This window comes from Pseudopodoces humilis, chromosome 3, assembly GCF_049639895.1.
Source record: "Pseudopodoces humilis isolate 2021_Gansu_Grassland_sample_001 chromosome 3, ASM4963989v1, whole genome shotgun sequence".
NCBI classification, from domain to species: Eukaryota; Metazoa; Chordata; class Aves; order Passeriformes; family Paridae; genus Pseudopodoces; species Pseudopodoces humilis.
In genome coordinates, this window is record NC_142202.1 from 50,987,202 (window position 1) to 51,009,424 (window position 22,223).

A 22,223-nucleotide genomic window follows, 5' to 3' on the forward strand; every position below is an offset into this window, starting at 1 on the left:
TGACTGTAGCAGGATCAGGCTTTAAGCTCTGTAGCTGTCTACATCCACATGTACACACACACACAAGCACACTGTCCCAATCGTGTACTGAAGAGCCTAATGTTAAAAAATTAAAATCCACATTTCCAAATATTTATTAGTAGCAAGCAAAGACACTGGTTAAAGAATTAAACTACCACAATATTGACTAGTATAAACTTAGAAATTTGGCATCAAAGTTATTCAGACATCAAAATAGCTCCAATTAGCTTGGAATAACTACCCATCCCATTGCATGGGTCAAGCAATGAAAGGACAGGAAAATCGTATCCTGGAAACATCTGAATTTGCCCTGTATGCAAGAACAGGACCTGGAACTCAAGACTAATTGCTAAAATCCAAAGAGAAAACGTAAGTCGGACCAGGAGCAGATCGCTGCCTGCCTGGCAGATCTGCCCAGAGCTGCTGAAACAAATATTCTCAAGTACAGAGGTAGAAAGGGGAAACACCAACACATACACCACTTAGTTTTATACCACCTCTTGCTGTCTCCTTGTTAGCAAGAAGGGACATGTGACAAGCTGACAGCTTCATCTGCATGCTTGAAAACCTATCTCAGCTGAAGTGTGGGAGACTTCTTGGCAGAGCCTTTCAATTTGTAACTTGCATTTTTCTATTTTTCTTATTTTTTTATTTTTTTCACTTCAGAGAGGCTATTAACTGCTCAAGTCAGCTAAACTGTCAACTACAGAAATAAATCTGCTGACTAGTATATTAAAACACATTTATCCATTCACTGCACATATCACTGTAAAACCACTCTACTCCCCAGGGTCAGAAATCTTTTTTTTTTCCAGTCTTCAAACACTGTAGTTAACTTCTGTAAATATCCCCAAACCATGTTCCTCCCTAAGTCACAACTACAAACACTGTCTTACAAGTAGCTTTTCAAAATTTCACCTAGAACTAGACAGACTATAGCACAGTATACCTTTATCTTATAAACACAAAACATTTATATTACTTCTTACTTTACAGGTGACACTGCACTTTCATAATCAAAGTATCACTGCTTTTGGTTTTAAAAGAAATTACTTTCACCACTGGTAGGTAACTGTAGATAATTTTAATTTACTTGATAAGAGACTTTGAATTTGTTATTCCAGTTGAGTTGAGACAACTAAGATCTTGTGGGCAAGTGACAGCCAGGCGTGGGTGTCGAAGACCTGGATTTCTGAGCCTGCATTGCCGCATCCAAGCAAATCACTTTGGGTTAGATCCAGTCAAGGATTTGTATCCTGCAGACAGACAGGGCATCATCTAAATTTCACATATGTGCCTCCTAAATTCAGAGTCCAAGCAGATTTGTACACACTGCTTGCATATGAACACACAGAAAGGTGTCTCAGGATAAATCCAAGTAAGAAGAACTTGAGATGCCTTAACTCTCATCATCATCACACCAGTAATGGCTGGCACTGGGTCCAACGCTGCAGGCCATTCTCACAAGGGGCAAGAGAACCTAACAGGGATATCAATATCTTTGCTTCTACAGATGACATGCTTCTGCAAGTTAAAATATTTTTCATTTAGATACAAATTTAAGTTCTTTTCATCGTTTAAGATGAGGTGAGCACAGGCTAAATCTCCAGCTTCCTAATGGTGTACTCAGAACGCTAGGCAAAGGGTTGTCACCTGTAACAACCAGAGCTGTGCTTTGTTTGGGACTGTCCTATGGTCTGGTACTAAATACCAAAACACACCCTGAGCACCGAACTAGGACCTCTTCAAAGGAGATGGCTGCCTCTCTGCTTGCTCACAGCACTGTGGTAAGATGTGGACAAAACCAGTGTAACACTTGACTATGCTGTTAACTGGGGAATTTCAGGGAGGTAGCTTTTCAAGATAAAGAGCTTGTTGAGAATGATTATGCCTGGGACCATAATTAAAACAGACACCCTAGTTCAAAGGTTTCTTTGCTAAGTAAATCTAACTGAAATTACTACCTTTCACTCTGTGCCCTTTCATGGTTCCCTCATTTGTAAACTGGGGTTAAGAATGCACAGTTCTCTGTGTGTAGATGAGACAGACTATATAAAAGATCAGCTGTACAAAGGCAATCTTGTTTCTCACAAATATCTCAAGTTAAACATGACTTCAAAAAAAGCAGCTCAATTTAACTCCAACACAGCACCTATTTTTGTCCCTGGATCTAAATACGCAGCAGACAGCTTTGCCTCTACCACTTTACATTCCTCCCAAAAATTCACTCAGCTTGGATCATGTCCCATTTTCTTTAAATGTATAAATCCCCATATCATCTGCAGAACTTGACTATCACAGAGACTGCTTCTATATCAAAGCTTTAAAATATGTTGTAAAGCCACAGCAATGATGCACTTGTGTAACAACTGAACTGTAACCAATGCTGACTGCAAAGCAAGTTCATGAACTTCAGCTGTGATATACTCAGTGCACCATTTTGTTCAGACTCCCAGTTAAACGGGTCAGGGATTTCAACAGATGGAGTACTGTTGCCACCCAGCTGAAAAAACTTCTGCTCAACTGCTCAATCTTGCTTGATAAAGCTGGTGCTTTGGCTAGTACCAGCCTTTGTCAATCCAGCCAACTTCCTTATTATTCCCATCCCTTGCCCCAATATGCAGTTTTATACTGATATTTCTATATCTTTTATCAGTACATGCAGAAAAGCCCAAGACAAGCCTAGAGACAGTGAACACAGGAACCAATGCATTTCTTCCACAAGCACCATTTAAAGTGGCAAGTGGCAAAACAAACAAACAAAAAAAACACCAGCAAAATTTAGTTGTTTGCTTCAAAGTTGTCTTACTTGATGAGTAAGTACTTGAAAGGTCTGTTAGACTTTTTTAAAGACTATTTTGCATATTCTCTCTCATGGATAAGTAGACATGCCCAGCCGCACGGGTAGCTTTTAAGGACAGAAGCTGTCCAGAGTTCCCCAGAAACAAAGATGTCTTGGGCTCCCCAAGGGGATGAAGGTAATCCTAACACAGGGCTGCTGGCCTGTGTCAAAGAAGTATGTTGCATGGGTACTTCAAAGAAGTCTTACTGAAAGTGAACAAATGTATTTATGTTAGGTCTATTTTCCCCCACATACAAATGTTGGGAAGCATGTCCTGCTGTGGTAACTGGAAGCCAGTCAGGCTGGGAAGCCCACCCTTCCAAGCAGCTTCAGGGCTCAGCTGTGCACACACTTACAGAAGCACAAGGATTGGGCAGAGAAGTGCAACATTAAAGGAAAGCAATTGCACAGATTTATTTTCAAGGGTCTAAATCAGATGCAAGTGTTTAAGAAGGATCCAAATTAAAAGGAACTCTTAAATGTCAAAATACCATTAAGAGGGTCAAGTAAATGCAAACACATTGATGATTCCCTTCTTTTCTTGGAGCTTTTAAAAAACAAATACATTTAATACCAACCTTTAATTCCCCAGGTGACCTGCACGATTTAGGTTACAGAAAACCTTTTTAATGGCACCAAAATGCAACAGCCATGACAAATTATATTTGTTAACAAGCTGTCACTAGGGAGTGCTCAAAATAATTATCACTGTTTGTCTCAAGTTAATTTAAATTTCTGCAAGTGCCTTATACGACTGCATTTAGTGGTGACAAGATGTCTTAAGTATAACAGTGTATTTGCTTCCTTTTCTATCTTTGATGCCTGCATTAAAACAACACTCCATGCTTTTTCTTTAGCATTTTAATGGGTATTCAATGTTTCTTAGACAACTGAAAACAGTTAATGTAAAACTAGGAAGGGATTTTTCATTGTTTTTTCTCCTAGGACATTTTAAATGTAAAGCTATCTCAAATGCTGCCAACAAGCACATAACATCCTAAATCTAACAGAGGAAAGAGGAGGAAAAGCAGAAAGGAAATCAAATTAAAGTCCAATACTCCTTGTGATAGAAGTTGCTTTACCTAGCACTAACAATGCAACAGTTAACAGCTTCAATTTATTCTTTCTACTAAAGGCATGGATCTGAAATGGGTTCAATAATCCTTCAGGTACAGCCTCCTAAAAAACCACGTTCATCTAGTTTAAGAAAAACCCCCAGTATTATTTTGAAACAAATTTTTTCTTTAAACCCTTTCACTGTTCATGTGTATCATGCAATCAATCTACATATAACCACTCCTTAGGTTTTTACTCAGCACTGCACTATATAAACTAAACTTAAAAACAGGCAACCTAGATGCTTCCAAGTAGCTCAATTTTGCAGCACAAGACCAGCTTTCAAACATATGCAGTCTAGCCTCTTGGTCAAATTCTGTTTTGTTTCATTGGAGTATTTGCTTTTTGAAATTACTTATTAGAAAGGGCAGTTGGAGTATGGAATTTGGCCAAAACCATCAACAGATGTACGGTGAATTAATTCAGTAACAGGAAAAATAGCAGGATACATGAGCAGAAGCTCTGATAGTAACTTGACAATTGAAACTAAAATAATGAAAAATAAGTTGATTTCTATTTTTTGATTTTATAGCTCCAAGGCCTTTCAGGAACATATGGTCTACTTCTAGCCTTTAATGGCCCTTTACTTCATTAAGGTTTCCAGTTGACATCTTGACATCTCTCTGAACCTAAACCAGAGCTATTGTCAATATGAAGTGGTTCCCCCCTATTTTGCAGCTCTTTAATGAAACGTAAGATTATTTTAAGTCTATAATCTTCTCAGCAGGATTATCGACTAGTAGGTCTGACCCTAATATTGCTCATCTGAACAGTGATCTGGCAGATGCACTGAGAAAACAAAGGCTAAACACATACCTGTCTGGAGGGTCTTGTAGCAAGACATAATAGAGGCTTTATGACTAACTACTTAAATCCTGTTTTATTTGACAATGCTAACCAGATGTCTTCTGGAAAACAAATCAAGTGTTTCAATCACTGCTGCTTAAATACATTCCTTGAATTTGGCCAACAAAGCTAAACAGAAGCTAGAGTCAGCCAAATCCAGCTCTTCTGAAGATGAGATAATAAATGAATCATCGCAGACATTGGAACAACGAGCCCTATATTACGTACGTAGCTTGAATCAACACAATTACCCCGGGAGGGCACAAAGTACAGGCAGTTGCGCAGGAAGTTTCAGCAGTTATAGACTGAAAAGGGGTATGAAAGTCAGCCTGTGGACTGTTCCCAGTATTTACAGCAGCACCTTCCTCAGTACATATCCAACACCCTTGTTATCTGCTGGAAAGGACAACCAGTCTCAGCAGTGACCAGCCGTGTGTGACAAGACATTGCTTCTCATCTGCAACTTTAACAGTACAGAGACTGTCCACAACACTCTTAAGGAGCTGGATATCTAACAGCCTAGTATCATTTCAGTCTGGCTGTGTTTGACCTTTAATAGTTATTCCATCCCTGCCCTTTAGGCCTGTCATCTCCTAACTCATGAAAAAATGACAACACACAGCAGTGGAGATTGTACTCCCCAACTTTTTTTTTTTTTAATCAAAAGTGCTCTACATTGCTAATTGCAGGAACTGGAAGACAAGTGCCTCTTGGAAATTCCAACTATACATACCCTGCTTTGGTTTCCATCACTGCAACTGACATATATCCACATTTGAGGGAGAATTTACACTAGCTCCAAAAAAGCAGAAATTAAATTTCAGGAACATGGTAAGAATTCTTTTTCCTCTTCCTTCACTTCATCATAGTTTTCAAGATTATCCGAGGCCAATGCAGTCCGTATTAAACTTTAGGCTTTCCTTTTAGGACACTGGATCTCCACCTGTAACTCACTGTTAATGTTGCAAACCTGCTCAGAAGGTAAAGGGGCACACTTACGATACACTCCAAGCAGTTAAGCAAAGCAACTCTTAAAACAGTGCTGTGTCTCCTCCCCATCTTCATGCTTCATGCCTTAATGCTTGTCAATTTTAGAGTATAACACACTTCACAAAATGAGGATTAGTCTCAGTTTACGTTTACTGCCAAATATTTGCATCACTGCCATGTACGACAGCTGTTTTATCAGTGCTTCCAGCTGAAGACCACTGTACTTCAGAGACTTCCTGAGATACTGGTTCTTCAAACAGGGCCATGCAATGAGCCAGATCTGTCAGTGCACTGTGTCAGGGATGGGAGCTGTCTTATATTGCTACCCTCTTGGCTCTAGTTGAACACCCACTGAACCTCCTGGCTTTATGGACCAAGAACACCGTAGAAAACTCTGCTGTGTGTGGAATGGGGACAAGGGCCTGCCTTAAGAAACAATGCCACTCTGAACAACATCAAACTCAAAGCTCTGCTCAAAGCCCAGACCACACTCTCAGTGCTAGTCCAGACACTCAGTAGACATTAGCAACATGAGACTAGCCAAGTAGTAGTGCTTCAGCCTTGGAGCAGGGCACACAGCAAGGCAACAGGATTGATTTGAGGATCCTGGCCCCATCCAGAGCCTCAGCTCTTCCTTCCCATCTGTCATCTTCATATCCTGTTTGCATGACTTCCTAGGACACAACAGTGACAAGAAGCACGGTCACATTAAGACTCCTCAGTGGTTAATACTGTGTTGTTTTTATCTGAATATCTGTATTTTGACAAAGAGTTTTCATGAAGTTACCATGAAAACATTAGGAAGAGGCCATATAGGACAGGCTTTCAGGAAAGGCCAGCCAGAGCAGCTTGGCCCTAAGGATAAGAAAACATGCATTTTGCATGATATGTATCATTCCATTTGCTTCAGTAGGCACTTTGAGGTCCTGGCTCCTTCCCCAAAGAAAACCAGGGTCTCCTTTATCCAATGCAAACAAAACACTAAGAAGAAATAGTGTATCTATCAGCACAACACAAGAACTGCATTGTTTTCTAAACATTTAAATCAAATTGCAACAGTACTATGACTGTGAAGTGCAGCTGAAGTTATTCTTCTTCTCTAGCCATTATATTAAGCCACTGAGACCTTTCATTTAAAATGAAGTAACACACCCTGGGTTTAATCTATCAAGCCACTGTTTTGAGTCAATAACAACTTTAAATTTTAATAGAGGCTACATAAAGCAACTTCTGCTCTCAAGAAAGACAGACAATGCATCACAAACTTTCCAGGTTCCAGGTGCTTAATTTTCTAATTCTTATTACTGGACAATACTCCTTTCAGAAACTTCAGAGGGCAGCAAAGCACCTGCATGCCTAAAGGACAAATAGCTTTACCTCAGTTATGAACACATTTGAATGCAAGATCCCACCACTTATACTTGAAAGTAGCTTCATAAAGGAAAAGCACAGCACTTCCCCTTACTTTAAAAAGGATAAAAGCCTAGTTCATAGGTAAAAACCTAATATATCTCCCTATGCAACATCTACTATCACATATGGCATTTATTTCCATAGTGCTTATAAGCAAGGGACATACAAGTATATAATATACAAAGTAAAATAAACAACTGCACAAAACTTAATGAAGATCTCTTCCTCCTCCAAACACCACACTGCTTCCTGAAAAAGTATGCAGGGATCAGCATATGGTGTACTTGCTTCTCTCAAGACCTGTTAGATAGTATTTATTTTTAATATCTCTAACTTTTTATTCTTAAACCAATTTAAGTTGCAATAGCAGCTTCTGCTTAAGTGGTACTTAAAAGTTTATTCTAAATAACAGACAGCTTATTTATGTCACTAGATTTCTATTTTTTTATTAGACCCACACTGTAAAGAATTTACTGTTAAAATTGTACCAGAACAAACAGTTTCCCTTGCACTGACTCTCTTAAAAGCTAGCCAGGAGTCCATCTGGTTACTATTAGATGGGTGAAAATACCTTGATAGAAATACTTTGCTTGAATTATTTTGAAAGATTTTATACATTTGATACTTTGACAGACAGTTTAAATGTGCTCTACATGTGAATTACTATTTGTTACCTAAGTTTTATACTTCCTTTTCCATTCACAGGGGAAGCAGGTGTGTAGAAAAAATTAATAGCCTTCAATCAAGCTACTATAGCTGCTATGTACGAACAACATCAGCTCTTATAACGTGAACAAGAACAAGACTGGAAAATTTTCAAACATGTCTTTTGATGGTCTGATCAATAGCTGCTAACTTAGTCCTCAAGACCTCATTATCAGGTTCAAGGGGACCACCAGAGGTTCTTTCTTCCTTCCCAACCTCCTCTAAAGACATGTGTAAATATACACAAATTATTTTTGAGTAGTGCTTGTCTGACCTATTCTTAAATACCTTAAATTATTTCATATCCCCAGAAATTTACTGTGAGCATTAAAGTAGTTTTGCCCTCATATTCCTCCACTGCTGTACGTGTCTAGTGCTTCATTTCTGACTTAGCAAAAAGCAAAGATTATATTTACTTTAGCTGTACTTCCTTTCAGTTTCCCTTTGTTGTCACCATTTTTTGGAGAAAAAAGTGATTCACCACACTTTCTGCACAGAATACAGCGCATTTTGTCTTAAAGTGTTATTCTTTCCCCACCACCAATACAGCATGTTGGGCCACATACAGTTGTCCTACTGCTCCATGGTTTACCTCAACCAAAGAATCTGAAACACCAAAAGATGGCAAACTGCAAGCTCTTTCATGAGGCCAAGACATGCAGAACTGAAGTCTCCATGCTAGGCCAGTATTGTTTCTCGTAAGACTACTTCAAGCTCTTCTGTATTATGGTCACATTAATTCCTTTCTACCTATTAAGAAGCTTTAGAAACTTTGTCTTCTCTAAAGAAACAGGTGGAAAAGCAGTTCAGCAGTTGTCAAAATTATGGCACAATTCCAGCAGTGCTCTTACACTGAACGAAACTCTGTTCTGGATACAGAACTTTTAACTCAAATCAACAAGTATGATCAGAAGCACCAGCACCTTTCTGATTTAACACTGCTGGTTGAAGCAGCAGCACAGTAAAACTAATAAAACTTTAGTCAGTGCCTCTCTTACTACTACTCCTGCTGTGGCTTCTCAGGACCATTCCAGGCAACAGCAAGGAGTTAGTTTAAAACTGCACTTAGGGGAAAAAAATAAAAAGGCTCAAGGAAAGACCTTGAGGTTGAACAGAGAAGTAAATAAATAAATAAGAGTTGTGTTCACTAAGTCAGCAGTATGACATCTGGTGAAGTTTCTCCTCTCAGTTAGTACCCTGAAAGCATGAAACTGAAACTCGCTTCATTACCAAGCAGTCCTACATCATGTACACAAGCCAGGTGAACAAAAATGGCTAACTAGCAAATTGTAGTAGTAATGAATAGTTTCTTATTTATAATGAGCTGCACCTCCAGAGAAAAATCCCACCAGACCAAAACAACTTCATGTGTGTAAGAGGGAGAAGCAGCATACAGTAGTTGGTTTCACACAAATATATTAGATATAAATTTGTTTAAACAGAATATGAAACCACAATAGATACATTTCTGCTAAAACTCAAGAAAATCAGTGCATTTTGGCCTGTGCAGGTTCTTTTTTATAACCATCCAAAACAGAGAACAGGAAAAAATATTAGAATGAATGGTTAATGTTCACAAAAAGTTAACACCAATCAGTATTCTTTTCAATCTAAAGCAGGCAAATACTTTTATTTTGTGAAGGACTGGTAAGTGTGCCTGCAAGAGAACAATAAATGTTTCAAGGCTAAGGAACTACACAAATATATTAATCCCGTAGTAAGTATAGGGGGCACACAGGCTATCTGCTGAGCCATGCAGGAGACAATAACAGTCTTCCTATTAAATGATAACAAAAAGCACCTAGTAAGAGTGAAAATCAATTAACTGGGGAAATGGCAAGAGAACTAAAATATGGCAAACACTTCTCTCTTCAGACATACAAAATCAAGCTTTCTTCAAGTCTAAAAAGCAGAAATGTCATGTTAATCAAATAAAAACCACAAAATTATTTTAAATTAGGTCAACTTTGCAAGGTATCAAGGACCTGCAGTTCTGGCTGAAACTAAAAGGGACTTGACCAAGTTGGCTCTTTGCAAGGTAGCCCCCCCTTTGTTCAACAGCCAGTGTAAAGAAAAATCTAGGTTAACCATGTCCAGAACATTAACATTATACTGTTGTTTTAAACTTTATGGCTGGCCCAGGGACAGACATTCTGCAGGCCTCCTTGCTGGCTGCATGTCTTTGTTCTCATGGCTGCACTGACACAACACAATGCTTCCTGTGACAGACTGCACAGGTACAGCCCCAGTGGAGGTACTATGGGTAAAAACTGGACGTTAAAAATATGCTGAACACTTCTGCAAGAAAGCACTTTTATTACTGTAAGAGTCCTTGTGAGTGCCCTGTTCCCCATTTCCCTTTTCTGCCCTCAGCACCTTTTCCAGCTTCTCACAAGCAGCCACAACCCTGGAAATGACACACTGTACAACAACAGAGGAAATCACCAAATGAAACACCTCTGATGTGTTTTTTACTCCACAAATGGACTAATTGAGGACTTACTGAAATTTGAGGTACCATTTTGGAAATACTCCAAAAACTAAACAGAAACGGCAAAGAGACACTTTTCTATTTTAGAGTGCTCTGTCATGTAACACGTTTACTTGTCCCTTCATAGCAAAATAATTTTCTCCTGTCCCTTCATCTGAATGAGAAAATCCCACTAATGTTCTACATGCGGTACGGAAAAACAAGAAACTTTTTCCAGAGCCTGTAATTTGGATATGTTTGCAAAGACTGGCAAGAAGTACTGTGGTTTTAGGACATGACTGTGTCAGTAGCAGCATCTTACCTCTCAGCACTGACTTGAGGTTCAGCTTGGCTTGTCTGTGCAGGTCCTCCACACAAGGTGGTCTTGAGGAGGGTAGAAAGACATTTTCCTGCTGGTGCCATGGAGCAGTGTAGTGCACAGTCCATCTACTCTCTTCATCTAGGTTGGAAACAGCTGCAGAGACACAATAATAAGAAAATTAGATGTTATTGCAGATAGCTCTATCACAAAATCCCACGTGTAAGTTTGCCACACATCATCTAAAAATGAAAGAAGCATTGTTTGCCACTGTAGACCCATCAAAATACTAGTTAGAACCTCACTTGCATGACAGTTAAAAAACCCATCTTTTCATTTCTACTCTAAAATTGTGTTCTGTAGGAATCACCTTTTGCTCTTCCCATTTTTATACTTGCTGTTTTATTTACTCTAAACTTGAAACCCTGTTCCCCCCCCCACCCCTAGCTCCTACTCTTCACAAAGGAATCAGTTTTCCATTCCCTGATCATGGCAGGTGCTGTGCAGTGCAGAATAACTTCGCTCAAAGGTGCCCCTGGGAATATCACAGCCTTTATGAGAGATTACAACAGGTTCATTTGTATCAGGAAACAACCTTGTCTGACCTCCTGCTTCCTCACACCAGAAATAAGATTCCAATGAAGCAAATAAATTTGCTACTTTCCTTTGTCATGAGTAGAAAGCAGATATAAACCAAAGCAACTCCATGGACAATTACTACTCAGAGCACAAGAGGGCTATCTCTGGCCACCTCTTCGCAGTCAATACTAAAGTGAAAATAAAACACAGACCTTGTTCAAGTTCAAAGTTCCCTACAGACACTCTAGCAATGAAACAGCCACAGCACATACTGCCAAGAATTGTTTATCATTCATGCTTCCCAAGAGACAGCCACTGCCTTTTGTTTCAAGTTTATCATCAATAAAAACTTCTACAATTGAACAGCCTTATCCCTCTACCCTGCTGTAAAAAGAAAAAGGACAGTTGGGGGTCATATTTTATGATCCCCCAGACACCCTTTGGCCTTCAGCCAGCATGCTGCACATCCTTGCTTTTTTTTTTAGCTCTCCAAAGCAGAAAAAGCCACTACAGATGTGCTGCCTTCCAAGCACCTGCCCTGCTCCATTGCTCCACTGCCCCCAGCCTTGCTGTCAGCTCCGCATCTACCCTTTGCCTCTGCACTGCCTGTGGCATCACTTTGTGCTTTGTCTGATGCCCTTGCAGTAGAAAAGGAGGTATGTAGAAACTGAGAAGCAAAAACAATGCAACAGCCTCCTGTCATCTGAGTAATTACCCTTTCCTTAACACTACTGTGCATCTGCTGGGATCATTTCAGATGGAAACAACTGGTATTCGTAAGGAAAATTAGCTATGCCTCTTACTTCAAAACACAGCTACAGCCTAATGCTCAATGCTGTTCTCTCCTAAAAGGACTTGAAGTGGAGGAGGAGGTTCTTATCTGCCTCCCCTCACGTATTTTAGGTAAGTTTCAGACCTCGAAAAAGGATTTTAAAGAACTTTCAATAGGTGTCCTCATATCTGTGTCTTGGTCCTGCATCCCACCCCCTCTGCCAAGACATACTGGTTGCAACAAGGCAGACTGAGCCTGTGCCCACTCTTCCCGCTCTTGCTAACCAGCAGTCAAAGTTAAATCACAAAAAACCGGGAAGTCATCACCTACGTGGTTACAGCATCAACCCCCTCTATCTAAAAGAAAATGTGACACTTAAAGTCAATGAAAGGCACCCACGCCATTCCCTGGCTGAACCGGCGGATAGGGAGTGGGGTAAGGCTGGAGGAAAAAGAGGAGGAGGGAAACACCTGCCGCCAAGCCCACTGTCTGGCTGCAGCCGTGCCATACCAAAATTAAGGTTCACTGCTCGTCAGAGCAATAATGGTCATCAAAACTAGTCAAGAGAAGTGGTGTATGCACATTTGCCAGCTACTCTCTCTAGCGTGATCTGTCTGTCCTTCGTGACTTAAAGGAAGATCAACACGATTTTAAAAGCCACTCTGAAACCAGAATATCTTTAAAAACAAACCCTGACTCAGAACAAACTTTATGTAGATACCTCAGCAACACAAGCCCATATTTGCATAAACAGAGACAGATGTCTGACAAACCATCACCAGGACACACCGGCACACCCTGCCTTGTCACCGAGCTGCCCATTTCACACCAAGAACTTTGGCTCCTTCAAAATCACCGTGACAAAGCACTTCCACCAAAGCCCCAGTGTCCCAAAGCAGAGGTCCTGAAGACCTTCGCTAGTCCGCCTCCACACACTCCACAATGATAATAAGACTGAAAGAGTGAGATAAGTTTAAAAAGAGGCTGCAGGAAGCAGAAGTGAAGCCGAAGGGACCTGCGCTTTCCTTTAGAACTGGACTGCCTCCTGTAAGGACAGTGAGCACACACAGCTATACTTACTCTTTCTCTTGAAAAGTTTCATGAGAGATTTAAGCTTTGTGTTGATGAAAACCACCATTTTCAAGGTGCTGAACTGCTATCCTGGAGCTGAAATCCCATAGAAAGGAGGAGCTGCAGAAAGGTGACTGCCAGACTGAACCTGTACAAACTGCACACCAAATTTCTTCACGTTTCTCCCCTCTGCTTTTTTTTTTTTTTCCCTGAAATCACTTTAAATATGTCTAGATCTTTCTGATAGATGAAATAATTTACAATTCTTTAGCCTGACTTTCTCCTCCTCGCACGTAACCCTGCGAGTTGAAAACAGCCACTTCCAACAAGCCAAACAGGAGAAAAAAGCGCCCCAGCTGTTATTCTCGTTTGCGCAGGACGAAAAAGGCTTTCTTGCTGTCCACAGCAGTCACTCCGCTCTTGTCCTCCTCCTTTCCTCCGCTCCCCAAGTTTGGCTGCTCCAGAGAGTCCCGAGTAAGCAGGTGCTTGTTCTCCTTCCCATGTCTCCAGCCGGCTGTGCCGGCGGAGCAGCAGGAGATCCCGGCACCTTCCCTGCCCCCGCCCCTCCCGCCGCACCTCCCCGGTGCCGCCGCCGCCGCCGGGGGGCCGGGCAGCCCCGGCCTCCTTCCAGTTGCAAATGAGTGCTGCATTTTTGTGCTAATCAGGATGCTCTGCTTCCCACCGCTCCCATCCTTCCCCCATCACCCCATTTTTGTTTGTTTTTTTTATTTCCACCCTCTTGCTCCCACTTTATTAAGGATCCAGAGCTGCGCCTTAGCTGGCTGCAACTTGCAGTCTCGGCTCTGCTTTGCCTCACCTTCCAGTCCCACTGCTGCCCCCGTAGTCAGTGCCATTGCCTGAGACATCAGCACACTAATTTTACATATTGAATTTTATTCAGTTACACTCCTAATTTATTCTTATTAGCGTCATCTCAGACCAGATACATGGAAACAAAATCGAGTTATTTCTGGCTAATAGAGATTCTGTTATTCATCAAATGAAACCTATGCACGGAGATGAAATAGCCCAGCTTTTTGAGATGCGCATTATATCCTCGTGTCTTAAAAAAAAAAAATGTATCTGTACAGAGGTCCACAGCCATCCATACTAGGAATGAACTGCAATTTTGCAGAAGTTAAAGAGAAAATTCTAAGCACCAAATGAATGCACTCAGCAGGGCATGCCCTTCGCACAAATGTTCAGGCTCAAGAAGCAAGCCCTCCCTCACAAAGAAAGCTCAGGAAACCCCCTCGGGTTAACAATGAAAAGGGTTTTTTTCCTCAGGAAAAAGAAAAATGCCAGCAGCGGGAGGCTCAGGCTGACCCCAAAGCTGCAGCAGGATCCAGCTTCTGGAGCACGGTATGTAAAAAGCAGATGCTCCACAGGAACCTCTAAGTTTCACCAAACAGTTGAGACTGTTTGCACTGCACTGTGTTTGCACTGCATAGAGCAGGCTGTAAAAGAAATATGTTCATCATTGTCTGAACACAGTATCATCAACATTTTATCAGTATTTTCCAAATCCAGAGATTTTGCAATTGCAACATGGGCTTGACATCTAAACTACCATGAGCAGCAGGTTTCTCCAGCAGCTTCTGGTCCAAGAGGCATTTTGACTGGCTCAGCTCTGCCAAAGGCACAGAACACCATGGTGCCATGGCAGCATTAGCAAGGAAGGCACCTCTGCTTTTTGCGATGATTTCCATCAATGCAAAATCAATGCACTTACACTTTTGTGTAAGTACCTTAAACAAAAAATGACCCTGGCATTGAACTCTGATTGTTTTGTGCTGGTTTTGAATTAAATACACAGTAATACCCCTGTCAGACATTTACCATTACCTATACATCCACAAACCATAAAATGCGTGCTTGCGGGACACACACTGGAAGTGAGTAGAGAGTGACTCCGTTTCTAACTCCAGCTACATTGCCATCTGAAAGCAAACCAAGGAGATGGTGACTCCTTTTCTAGTGTGGTGTCGATCTTTTTTAGAATGTACGAAGTGCCTCTTCCTACACGTGCCTCTTCCTTGGCATGTAGGAAGGGGAGCACAGGGAAAGGAGAGAGTTTCAAGCTATAAACAATGGAGAAAGTGAGACACTCTCCCAAAGGTCTTTATGGAACCTCAAAAGCGTTTTTGCAAGCCCTGGGATGTAAGACTTTGTTACCTTTTCACGGTCAAGCCACTGTGAATCAACATGATCCCGGGTACTTTGGGCGGCTCGGAATTATTTTCATTTCACCGCGGGCTACAATGTGTGCCAAGTGCAGCCTGCTTTTTGTTAGTGGATGCTCAACCCACCCTGCAGCATTTCTCCTGCCTGAGCACAAGCACTTGACCACTATCCTCTACTCCAGATCTCAGCACGGAGGCAGACACTCAAACCCAGAAACAAACAATACCTAAACTGATGTGTGCCTTTCATCCCCCGCCCCGACCTTGCTTCCACCTACCCCCAGGTCACACTGTTAAAGAGGTCAGACATCAAAAATGGCTATCATGAGGAACTACCCCAAAGGAAACACCGTCTGGCTATTCCTATCTGCACTTCTGAGAGTCTGCACTAGTCCAACAACAAACAAAACCTCTTCCCCACCTAAGACAAACCTACCGACTTTCATAAAATTCATCACGTTGTCTCACCCACCTTTTTGTAAACACTTTTCCTGTCTCAAGAGACTGCCATCTAACAGCAATTCTCTGAGAATTTAAAGCATTAAATGCCTGCACTCCTCTGCATTTAGCCTCCCTACACTGAGAAGAGAAAGAAAAGATGGGGAAGTTTGAGAAAATTTATATTGTAGCTACTACACAAACAGATAAAGGACTTCAGCCTCAAGCATTGCCAATCCAGCAAACTCACAAAAATCCCCACCAAACAACAAGAACAAAAAAAAATCCACCTAAAATTAACTTGATAGAAAATTTAAAAGCTTGTTAAAGCTAGATAAACCCAGCATGAATAGTAGGTGTGCACACTGTGGTATCAGTTCTCTACATGCAAATGACTCAGAGTCAAGTAGCAGACTGGGGAGACCTTGCTCTGTGACACACTTGCTACTCCACCTTAGACAAGTTAATATTAACCCACCACCTGAATTACTACATCCTTAGAAGCAGGGATCACACTCAATGCCACAAGGATCACAGAAATACAGAGGAATCAGGAACATCACAAGGAATACAGAAAACATGGAGAAGATGTTCAATAAATGCTAATTTTCACTTCATACTTATGGGATTGGCCACAAAGTTTGGCTCAGAAGCATCTTCTTCCTAAAAAATCAGGGACTGGAGCAAAGAAACTAAGAAGCTTAAGTTGCAGTGTCAAACAGCATCCTCAAAATCACAACTGTGTAACGAACTCATTAGCAAAACCCTTTTTTTAGTTCAACTATAATAGTTTTAATCCCTGAGTGGTTAAACTGATTCTAATTTTCTAGTAGAGGCCACATACATGCAGAAGAGAAGAAGCATTATAAACTGCTTGCACATGGCATGCCTGAAACGCTGTAGCCATTCCTTCACTCCCCTCCCTGCTCTATCCCTCTTTAGAGGGGCTTTCCAGCTGACCTGCTCCACGACAGCCATCTGGGACAGCCACCCCTCCACATTCACAGCACCATAAAACACCGGCGCCTGTGAAACAATCGGGAAATATTCAGCTTCCACGGAAATATTTCCAGCCAGCCCCTGGGGGAGTGGGGCTCTTGTGTCTAGTCCCCATTCACAAGGCAGTGCTCTGAACCTTAGCACCAATGCACAAAATCCACTGAAAAAGCTGAAGCTTTACCAAAAGGCAAATGTTGAAAATGAAGTTCCTGGGTTGTTCCAAACCACACAGAACAGCTGCCCAACAGCAGCCCCAAGGGGCAGCTGTCCACAGGGACACTGGAATCAGTGAGAATCTGCATTTTCTTCCTAATAACAAGCTTGTACATATAAGCAGTACAGAATTTAGGAAGTATTTAAGTTTAAAAAAACAAACAAACAAACAAATAAAACAGATGATTAGCTAAAGCAATTCTTTCCAGCTTCCTCCCACAAATGAAAACAAATTTTACCATTTTATTTTCATGAAGGAGAGGTAAGCCAAACACACGATATATGAAGTTCATTAAGGGAATGATGCGTCAAACTACTAAAATGTACCATCCTCTCAAAACCTAAACTTCAAGTGGCACACCTTAGCAACTTTACCTGGACAATGGAAAAATCCTCCATTAAACAACCATGTAGCATTTATGACATTTTAAGAGGAAAGAAAAAGTAAAACCATCCAACTGAGCTAGGAACTAACTGCATTGTGAGAGCTCTTGTTCTCAAGTCTCTGTTCAGTGCACAAAAGGGAAAGTGGAAATGCTCACAAGCAGATGTACTCAAAACAATTAAATCGATGCCTTTGCTTTTACAGACGTCACTCGGTTGCTCTAAATAAGTTTCCACTGTGCCACCCTACAGCAGCTCGCAGGGAAGAAGCTGTTGAAGGGCAGTTGTTTCCAGCATGTCTGCAGGAATGTGTCTGTGTAGGACATGCTCGGGATTGCTCCTCTGCCATCCCCAGCCACCCCCTCTGAGCAGCTGTGGTGTCCAGAGGGGTGCAGCTATGGAAGTGACGCCCATGCACCCTCTCCCCAGGCATCTGCAGGGCAAGTCTGAAACTGAGCACGGCTATTAAACCCCTTCCTGCAGGTCACAAGGCTCCCTCAGACCAAGACCACCCAACTTTGAAAGGCGCACTTTTACTTCTAGGTGAGGCTTCTATCATGAAGAAACATCAGAAAGGCCAAACGCCTCAAGTATTTTCCAAACTCACACCCAAGCTTTGGGCCTGTTGTGGCCATGTTCACCCACGCTGTTAACCACTTGCTGGTGCCTAAACAGACTCCTTGCAGAGCACAGGAGTCAATAATATATGGTCAGAATGGGTTTCTCCCTCCCTGAGATCCCATCCCGGCTCGCCCTCTCCCGGCATCTTTCAGGAGAACAAAAGTGCTCCCTCCACAAAGGCCGTCCCAGGCGGCACCGCATTCAGCTGCCCTCCAGTCTCCAGCTCCCCTCGCTCACAATGGCCTCTTTCAAGGCAACCTCAGCCTCGGTGAAGCGCGATACTGCCCCGGCTACTGAGATACTACAATTCATTAAACCTGGGATCGGGAGGAAGAGGAGGAGCAGAATGCACAGGGGAGAAGGGAACAGGGAACAAAGAAAATAAAGTGTTTTATCCTAAAGGCACCGCAGCAACACACAGGAAGGACCCGTGCCCCGGTGCAGGGGGGCCAGGGCTGAGCCCGGGCCTGTGCAGGCTATTACCGGGCAGGTATTGCTTGAAAAGAGGGTACCCGGCTGTGCCCTCCTTTATCCAAGAACATAAAGGATTATGCCTGCAGGCTCTGGGAAAGGGGCTGCCCGGCGGGGGCAGGAAGAAGAGGGAGCAAGATGAGAAGGAGAAGCAACACAACCTAAGCCAGAGAGGACAGAAAAGCAGCAGACTGATTGATCTGATGATCCTATTTAGGTCACAGCACAATAAAGCTAATTCATTCCTTTAACAATTCAAAACATCTTTCCACAGGATCCTCTATCATGCAAACACATCGGCAGAGAGAAAAGGCAGCATTTGGGCAGGGCTGCCGGCAGACAAAGCAGCAGTTTCTTTTGGTTAGAGCATCTCCCCACACAGTAATGGCAGTCAAGAGAACAGAAAACGTTTTGTGAATGTGCAATTTTATTTTAAATTGCAGGGCACACTCCTTTTTCCTTTGGCCATTTCTGAACCCCAGTTAAGGCAACTTCAGCTCCCAAAGAACTTTTCTCATTCCCTAAGGAATAATACCCTGTTTAGGATGTCACTGGGAAATATTCTCAATTTAAATTCCAAATCCACCTGAATGCTCCTGTGCTATGGTTTATCCTAAAGAACTGATCAAAACTGGCTGGGGCACGTAAATTAGTCTACAAAATCTTAACCCTTACTTGCCCTAATAATGCACAACAGAAAATCCTTCTCTTCTGAATTAGTGACGGAAAAAATACCAGGCAGACAAGTTTGCAAGTCTACTCATTAGAATCATCCTATAGGACGACGAGCAAAACCAACAAAACCAGAGTGCAAAAATTCCATTTCTGAACTTATGTCCCAAACAATCTCCCTGTAATTCCATCTTTGGCAGCTGTGCTCTTGGGCATCCACACTAATACCCAACAGACATTTTCCACTAATCTCAGTCTACATTCTCCTTATGGGTGCCCTGAAGGGGACATGCTCCCTACTCCTTTCACTTATTTAAAGGTCACAGAAAGAATTTTTGTAGCCTGTCTTGGCTTCCCTGCCGAACACTGCTCTTTGGCATACTGTTATTTATATATGGATTATCCCGGTATAAAGGGCTACAAATTCTTTTTTTTTTTTGTCTTTCTGCTGACTCTCAATAAATTCTGTGTGGGTCTCATTTAAGCTTGGAGGCACACTCTCTTAAATTAAATTAGTCAAGTACATTCTCGAGTTTCCTAAAAACTTTTACAACCTATAAAAGAAAAAAGTTAAGCTCCTTGGACAATACCAACCTGCATAGAATCATACAACTGCTCATGCCAAAAATCAAGTATCAAGCACCCATTTACTGTCTTCCACAGCAACTTGAAAAGAAGTGTTGTTCATTAGAAACTTTCAAAAACTTTACCTGAAAAATGTTATCTGCACATCACAATACTAAAATGATGCGTAAAAGCAAAGGCTCACAAATAATAAATGGACATTTGTTATTGCTGCTAAAGCCCTAAGATTTTTGACAAAATCTAAAAACCTGGGTGTGTTCCCATGAAAGACACAATCTGCCCTGAAATAAGTGTCTCCAAACTAAAGTAAGGCATTGAATTCCTGTAACACTCACCTAATAATTATGTTACTGCAGGATTCAGCAACCTGTAGGGGAACGACTGCACCAACATCTGTCCTGCAGAATCTCCAGAAGATGTCTTTGGCTGGCCTTGGGCATATGGATCTCAGCCATGATCAAATACCAACAGATTTTGAAAACTATTTTTAGCATTATATTTGTATGGTCAGCATCTTCTTACTGGAAGTCCTCAGTAAAACCAAATTGAAGGACTAATACTGTTAACCGGTTGAACTTTCAAAATTTATAATATGAATACCAACCTACAGTTTTATTAGCACTGGTTTGATTAAAGGTTTCAGAGATCTTTTATTAAACATTCACAATCTAGAGGCCCAAACCTTACAACATGCCAAGGTGGATCAGCACTAATTACTAAATAATAGTGGTGTTTCTTTGGGTAGCTAGTAGAATGCATCTAACAGTTTGAGTGATAAAGTAATAAAGTAATAAAGGTGCCTTGCCACCAAGCATCTTCAGAAAGCACTACTGAGCATATTGTCTATTGTGTACTTTAGCATTGTGGTAATGGTTTCTATAAATAAGCATGTGTGGGCAATAGGCAAACAAAAGGAATCACAGTCTTCATCAAAATGTAATCCACAAAATATTAAAAAATGCATATTCCTTCCCCTCCCGCTTTTGGTCTTTAATTTCTTCCTCCATTTCCTGACAGAGAGAAAAGGACTTACTTTTCCTTCAGGATCCCCACTGCAGTTACCCACATTTTTTCTTGTTTCTTTTCTAGAAAAACTAGTTATTCCTTCCTGTGTTAATCCTTGTGTGCTTCATAAAACCAACAAAACAGAAAAGCTGGAACACAGCAAGGGATTTAACATACACTATTTAAAATTAAAGACACCATTCATAATTGCTAAAATGTCTCTTTTGGTATCTTTGGTTTCTCCACTAATCACCAAATATAAACTGCAAGAAACTTTGCATTTGTTGGAAGAGCTGAAGTAGAAGTTGAAGAAGTGTAAATCTAAAACTTGAGACAGCTGAGGCTAGTTTTAAAATTATTTCTCTGAGTACTTTCACTATTTGTATCTGAAAACCTTTGAAAGCAGACAGCTATAGCACCATCACCGTCACTTCAGCTCTGAACAGACCATGGGCTGAGTAACCTGACATCGTATCTTCAGGGTAACTTGCTCCCAGTGGTGAACTCTCACTTGAAGACAACTGAAATGCAAGCATGCATCCACAATTCAGATCAGCACCACTTAAATTAAAACTACAGATTTATTTTTGGAAGAGCTTCTGAATGCATTATCCCACTAATAGGAGGTACACAACAAATCAGATTTCCAACACATAACTGGAGACAATCCACAAATAAATACAGAGACAACCAGCAGACCCTAAAAATAAATTTCTGTGTAGAAATACCATGGGTTTTCCCATACAGAAAATAAGCTAAGTTTCATTCCTGAAACTTTCCAGTAGCTGTTAAGACAACAGTAAGAACAAGGCAAAAAAATATCAGTAGTTTACTACTAAGCAAACAACCCTGCCACCCCAAGGTAATAGATAAAACTACTGTGTATCCCAGCAGCTGCATTTTAACACTGTGCACAACATACCAAATTCAACCCTGGGGTACAGATTGGTTCAGAAGACTGTTAATTACTGACATATGTGCTATTACAGAATTGAAACAGGAGAGTAATTTTCATTGTTTGTTACTCAGAAGAGAAAAAGCATGGTATTAGAAGTTTGGAAGAATCAGGTGTGAAATTTTACACCAGCTCTAGGGCAGGGCTGATCCCTGGAGCGTAAGATTCCATTTAAACGTAAAGGAGGTAGGAGACCATGATCAATGATAAACCTTTAAATGATGTATCAAAATAAACCTTCAGGAAAATCAGTCAATAAGACCACAGCAGTATTTTCCCAAAATTGGTATGCAATGTGCATGAAAAGGCTCTTCCTTTTTCCCATTCCAATGGATAATGACACAAGTAGTCTTGACTTTGGCACCCATTTAGGATGCTTTGATGCAGCATTAAAAAACTTCAATCTCAACTCACCTGAGTTAGACACAAGTTCTACCTAACAGGATCCCTGCTTATCACATAAGGAATTGTCTAAGCTGATGCGCACCAAAACTCAATTTACGTCTTTGTTTTTCAACTAAAGCCGGTTTGAAGAACATACTTGAAAATACAG

At 41.2% G+C, this 22,223-nt stretch overlaps 1 protein-coding gene across 9 annotated transcripts in view; it reads right to left on the reverse strand.

Moving 5' to 3' along the window:
* NHSL1 (NHS like 1) overlaps positions 1–22,223 on the reverse strand; it is a 183,901-nt gene that overhangs the window by 43,980 nt on the left and 117,698 nt on the right. For 8 of the 9 annotated variants that reach the window (XM_088052586.1, XM_088052585.1, XM_014263295.2 and 5 more), the window contains one exon: positions 10,726–10,878. In XM_088052586.1, coding sequence (XP_087908712.1) covers positions 10,726–10,878 — 153 coding nt within the window. Of the gene's footprint in view, positions 1–10,725; positions 10,879–13,153; positions 13,638–22,223 lie in introns of those variants that run through there. The other variant, XM_088052590.1, reaches the window with a different exon arrangement.